The 6,878-nt window shown below is 32.9% G+C and overlaps 1 protein-coding gene across 1 annotated transcript; it reads right to left on the reverse strand.

The window, feature by feature from the left end:
* Positions 1-4,228: 4,228 nt before the first annotated feature.
* LOC114387247 lies at positions 4,229-4,980 on the reverse strand. The gene has a single exon (XM_028347398.1). It carries the CDS (start codon positions 4,848-4,850, stop codon positions 4,320-4,322), a length of 531 nt encoding a protein of 176 aa, XP_028203199.1. The 5' UTR covers positions 4,851-4,980; the 3' UTR covers positions 4,229-4,319.
* Positions 4,981-6,878: the final 1,898 nt, after the last annotated feature.

A 6,878-nucleotide genomic window follows, 5' to 3' on the forward strand; every position in this document is an offset into this window, starting at 1 on the left:
GGTTATCATTAAGCTGATCCCTCACTTTAGAAGGAGTTTGAAATATTATATATATGGCAAAATTAATTTCCCATTATTTCCTAAAGGTATCAAAGTAAATTGAACTGAGTGAGTCTACCCAATCCACCAAGTGTTTGAACCGAACCAAGTTATTTTCATGATTTTGTCCCAATATCAAGCCAACTCACTTAACCTGGGGGCTAAACATGTTTGAATCAGATAGACCCATTTAACTCATTTAAAATTAACAAAAAAAAAAAAACACTTGTAACAACATTTTTACGTAAGGATTTTTCTTTGCCCTTTGTTATTCTTTATTGTGTTTTAAAGGCTTCAGTTGTCTGCCTATGTTATGAGACATGCAATATCATATTCCTATTAACCAATTTTTTTTCAGCCTTGCCTTCAAAATAGAGAATTTTGACAATGAATTAATGACTTGTGCATCACTTTTATTTCTTATAACTTCAAATGAAAAATTCAAAATGTTATTGAGCAATTTGTGATTTATTGTTTTTTATTAGTCAATCTTAATTGTCAATTTACTAGTTTTTTTTTATTAATGTGAGAGTTTCAAATTTATATTATTTTTCTTTAACTATCAACTCAACCTTTACCTTGAAGATGAGAAAGATTATATTTATTTTATTTTATTTTTTATTTTTAAAATTTAATAAATCAATTCATTTAATCCACTAGCTAACCCATGATGGAGTGAGTCATGATGAGATTTTTTTAACTCACCAGAAGGTGAGTCAAATTGAACTAATATGTTTCAAACCTCAACCTTAATAGCCGAATTAACTCACCTTGGCAATATTTTCTCTTGAGATCGGTAGAAAATAAGGGTTTGAATTTATTTGGACCAAGACTTCGAAGTCCCAATCTCATAATTGTCATTTCAATTTCATCTTCGAAAATTGATCTGTCCAATTTAGCAAGTTGATCCTCATCCAAACTTGGAAAACACCCTGAAAGGTAGAGGATTGAGGGAGTTGTTTTTTTAGTAAACAAAAGCTTGTGGAAATTACTAAATTAGACACCATGCTCTCTAGCTAAAATCTCTACATAATCCAATCTCCATTTTTGTTGTGAAAAACTTCATAATAGTTGTGATTCCTTTTGATTGCTTCAAACCCATGAAAACAAACAGATATTCTTATCCACATAAGCCATCCATTTACATTTAGATACTGATACCAAAAAAATTCATTCGTAAATGCCAATGTTTCATGTTCTTCCTACATATTTTTAAGAATGAATAATCTATATACACACTTTCCTTGCATGAATTAATGTTTTTGGGTGAGGAATGCATATTAGTATCTAAGTGTGGGCTATGGTCCGCATAACGCTTACCAAATCTCCAACGGCTTGAAGGCCAATATTATAAAGTGGGTATTATATATGCATAAGCACCTTTTATATATATAATACATTTCCAACATGGAGGCATGAAAAATTTCTTAAAATGCTAAAATAATAGTATAATACTATTATATTGAATCGAATCGAAGTGAAAGGTGGAGATAGAGACTTTGTAACTTCCAGCTTAATTATGCACAAGTGTGAGGCGCTGCTTGCACATATGAATATGATCATATATTTCATATCGTTCCACCTTTTCATATTTTCCCAGTCTTATACCATGATGCACCACAAAAGGAGGGGAAGGAAAGCTACATATTTATCCTTTTGTTTTTTATTATATTTTTATCCTTTTGTTCCTATTATTTTATCATTTTTATTCACCATTACTTTTAACATAATAATCAAATAATTTATTAATTTTATAATAAAAAATATATCAATAATATTAAAGTTTACTTTTTAATAAGATTTTTTAATTTTAATTGTAATTTTTAACCATTGTCGTTATTTCATAATTTTTAACCATTTGTTATTTTAAATGTAAAAAAAAATAGGATAAAATGTTAATTAGGTACCATAGAATGAGTGACTTGGTTCGTAGTTAAAAATTAAAATTATTATTTTATTTTTAAAAAAAACTATAATATGGTAAATGAGTGATAGGTCATTATTATTATCATGTCAATTATTAATTTATTTTTGTCATTATTATGATAAATTACTATTTTTCTAGGTTAGAGGTCATGGGATGTGTTCTAAGGTTAAAAAATAATCATACTCATAAATTTTTGTGTTAAATAATTGTAAAACCTTATCACTCGTCCGATCCTCCAACACTATGATTAATTACATCTACAGTTACAATGTTTTTACAACACTAAATATCAATTTTTAACTTAGTTTTAGAATGTCGCCAATTAGAGATGTCACATCCTAGAGAAAAATGGTAGGGTTAGCCTCAATTAATACTCTATCAAATCCTATATGCAGAGACCAATTCTAGCTCTAGATAACTACTATCTGTAGATGCAGGTGACAAAGTGGGGTAGCTTTTCAAAATCAACGAGTCACTGCATCAGTGTGATTTATTTGTTCCCATCTCATTCACTAATCACTACACACACTCCTCAGCAAAAGCAAAACAACAGCTCGATACAATGTCCAACACAAAAGTATTAGTGGTAAACTGGTAAACAATTGGAGTATCGTGTAACATGAAAAGAATGGTTTAATTATGTTGCTGAAATCTGCATATGCATAGATCGAAATGAAGTAGTACTACTGAGGAAGAAACAGAGTGAGAGAGTACAGAGAAGATTCAGACAAGCAGGTTAGTGACATATAGTGAGTTCACCTGATCCACTCACAACACTGACATCCCATGAGACGATCACATTTCAATGATTCATTCATTCATTTCATTGTTATTATATATATGAAGCAGTTCTGCCAACTTTTCTGTTGGCCCCAGATGGTGGGGCATGCAAGTAAAAACCGCATATATGCATTCGGATCAGAAATAAATCAAAATGAGAATCAGAACACGAGCTTCGCTCAAGGCTCAATGATCTGCCGTCCAGCCAATCCACCGTGTGTATAAAATCAATCACCTTTACAGGATGCCACGCCCACTATCCTCGCTAACAAAATGCTTAAAGACATGCTATATACTATCATATCCCCACTAATTACCAACGCATCATTAGAAATACAATTATTTTGGTGGAAAGCACAGTGTCACAAAGGGTACTTTCAATTCAATATAGCTTTGGTCTTTTCATGATCCAACCCACACTCTTTCTTTTTCATTTTCTTACCCTTCCTTTGTGGCCAAGTACACCGTGGCTTTACGGTACTGCTTAGACATCGATCAATCTGTCCTCCCTCAAATTGGGTGACCCCAAAGATTTATTTCTTCTTCAAATATATATGCAAAAGAAAAGCTATCTATTTGTATTATTATTATTATAAGAACCATATAATATATATTTGTGTACAAAAGGATGATGCAAGCATTATGTCAGCCTGTCGCTAGCGTTAAAGAATGACTGACACCGTCGAATTGAACAATACTACAACTACATTGAACGAGGGGAATAAACGTGAATAGATTATATTACTCTGTTGGTAGCAATGGCATAAATTCGACCACACGTCTCAATCACCTTCCATTATGATCCAATACAGAACGTCGACGAAGAATGCCCCGAAAACCAGACACAATAGGAGTGGGGATCCTTTTCTCCTGTGTTTCAATCATACACTTGTTGTGTTTACTTTTCTATGTGCACTCCATCATCATTCATATCATCAACAATTTAAAAAGCTAAACAAAATTTAAACCCTCACAAAAGTCCCTGCTTATCCCTTCCTGAAAATTACAAAATTATAACACCCCTCGATCAATCATGCACCCTACCAACTAAACACCAACACACTACCCCCTCAATATCATGATAAGCTGATAACGAAAGCTTAAAAATGGCAATCAATAAAATTGACCTCTTATGATCTACAACTTTGATCTCAAGGCCATCCTAATTAATTAATATCAAAACCGCATAGTATTATCATCATCTCATTATTTATATTTATTAATTCCTCTATTTCTTTTTTTAACATGAGATACCTGAGTTAGAAATTATGTTGCATGGAAGTAAAAGGGAGATATGAGATTCATCAGGAGTTGGAGAAGGATGAAGAAAGAGTAGTGGAGAGATGAATTTGCTTAATGACATTTATAACAAAATTAATAAATTAATATTTATTGATAAAAAAAATAAAAGTTTAAGAAAAAATGAAATGAGATTATTTAGTTGAAATTAAAAAAAAAAAAATGGGTTTGGAGTTTGGAACGTGGAAATACATATGTTGAGAGTGGTATATAGTATAATATAATATAATATAAGGAGAGCTTGAAGAAAATAAGAAGAAGCGTTTACAGTAGTTTACATATAATCAGGTGATGGTGACTCAGAAATGCTCTCCAAGTGAGGCCTCCAGACGGCGACACGTCCTCGTCTTCTGTCTCTCTGCGTAGAAACTTTCTCGGAGAGTATTTCAGTCAAGTAGCGCTCATTAGAGACGAGCAAGTTGGCGACCGAAATGGCGTTGTTATTGTTGATGTTTCTGTTGTCGCTGTGGTGTTCCTTCCTTTTCTTCTTCCCCGAGGAGGAGGACCTCTGGAGGTGGTTGTTCTTTTCCGACGGAGGCGAGGGGAGAGGCATGAGGAAGTAAATCTTGCCGCGTTGGAGCTCTGCGTCGGGAGGGACGACGACGATCTTGGGAACGACGCCGTCTTGGGTGGAGGGGGAGGAAGGCTTCTTGAGGACGTGCTTGGGGTGTGCCTTCATGACGTCGCTGGCCTTGATGGTGCCGCTGATTTCCTCGACGCGGCCGTTGGAGTGCACTATGCGGATTACGTCCAGGGCCCCGCATGGGAGAATGCAGGAGATGCAACACCGGATGCTGTTTCTCATGCCTTCTCTCAATTCTCATAGAGAGAACGAGACACAAGACAACAAGAAGAAAATATAGAAAGAGAGAGAGAGCTTGGTTTTGAGATTGTGTGCTTTTTATGTTTCTAGGTAATGCAGGGAGGGAGAATCTGTCACATAAAAGAAAGAATTTTGTACCAAATGATGCCTTTTATTTTCGTTATTATCTCAAAACTTTTTTTAATTTAATTTTATTTTTACAAATGTTAACCATCACTTCAAACAAGTGGATTGATGATACAGGCAAAATTATTAGATAGTCTAAATCACTACATGTCTATAGTTCAATCAACCCTTAATCTTTACTAACAAATGTATTTAAGTTTTTAATATATAAAAGAATTTAATAATCAAGAAATCTAACATAATTGTTATAAACTATGAAGTTCAAATCTTGGATATAAATTATTTTATTGTCTATAATAGATTAATAGTCATGTGAAAGATATATAATTTTGTAAAAAAAAAAAAAAGCTTTGTTAAGGAATTAAAAATGAAAGATTTTTACTAAAAAAACAATAAGTAATTAAGATGATTCCATTCAAAAGTTTAATACTATATTCGTAACGTGATGATTTTAATGAAAAAAGTTTTATTGATTGATTTTTTTAATGTTCTCTTTTTGTCGACTTTGGAAAGGATGGGGGAATATATATATTTATTTTCTTCCATGCTAGCTAGCTGCGGGATGAAATTCATGGTGCGAATAATTGCACAACACTCTGTAGTTTGGCTTTTGATCCATAATTTAGGTCCCTCACTCACTGGCTCACTCCCTGACCTCACACAGTACCCTTTTTTTTCCTATTGTGAATTCAATAGTAGTGTTAGGTTAGGAATGGAAGGTTGGTATGTTCATATGAGTGGACACATGGCACAGTGAATGATGGGAACTCCTAAGGAAGCAAAAGCTTCGAACCTTGATGGGGCCATGACTGGATGTGCGTGTATCAATCAAAGGTTGACACTTGTCGGCCAATAATTAATATTTACATTAAGTTTAGGTGAGGAGGCTAGTGGTGTGGGGTCAGCAAGAGAGAGAATATATGTATTTGGAGTGGAGTGGGAGAAGAGAGGGGAGATGGAAAATGAGATAAATTGGTGAAGAGATCTTTTGATCAGAGAGTTTGTGATCTTTCAATTTCCCATGGCAAGATCATGTGCGATGTGGTTTTCATCGGAAAGTGAAGTGTGATGGACCTGCACACTTTATCTCTAATGGGTTTTGGGTTTAGGTTAACTGAAGTGCTTTGACTAAGGCAAAGGTGCTTGTCTACTAGCCAAATCACCAAACCAACTCTCCTTCACTTCACTTCACATGCACTTCCCAATTCCTTTCACTTTTTTTTTTCTTTGTTTTTATTCAAGGGATTAATTTATTATTTTGTCATATTTCCTACACCATACATATATATTTGGTTCATATATGCTTATTATTCTTCTATCCATTACCACAATAATATGATAGAAGGGTTGGTAACACATTTTTTAGATTAAATTAATCTAGAGGTCCTATAATGTCTATATTTTTAATTAACTTTCTATAATTTAAAGATTTTTCATAAAATTCTGATTAATTTCAAATTTTCTTTTGTATAATATTGTTACATGATATTTTTTTATACTTTTTATACCCATATTTTATATAATATTTCCAACAATTTTTAATTCCACTCTTTGTTCGCTCCATAAGTTACAAAATAACATTATTCCTACGTTTCGTTTCTACTTTGGTCTAATAAATATATCCCTGTCCTACTTTCAACTAAAGTAAAGTTAATTGTACTTTTGTTTTGTAAGTAAGCAATATGGTTCAATGAGATTATCCCTATATATGGCTTTGTAATTATCACTCATTGGACAATTTAATTCTTTTTAATATTCAGTCTTTATATTGGACTATATCCACGGGACGCACACATGTTATAGTTATAACTTGCTCGCAAATGGTTATTTAGCAAGCTTTCATGAAAATTTTAATTTAATAAATTGTTCGGTTATAATTTTTTA

Source organism: Glycine soja, chromosome 15 (assembly GCF_004193775.1).
Source record: "Glycine soja cultivar W05 chromosome 15, ASM419377v2, whole genome shotgun sequence".
Taxonomy (NCBI): domain Eukaryota; kingdom Viridiplantae; phylum Streptophyta; class Magnoliopsida; order Fabales; family Fabaceae; genus Glycine; species Glycine soja.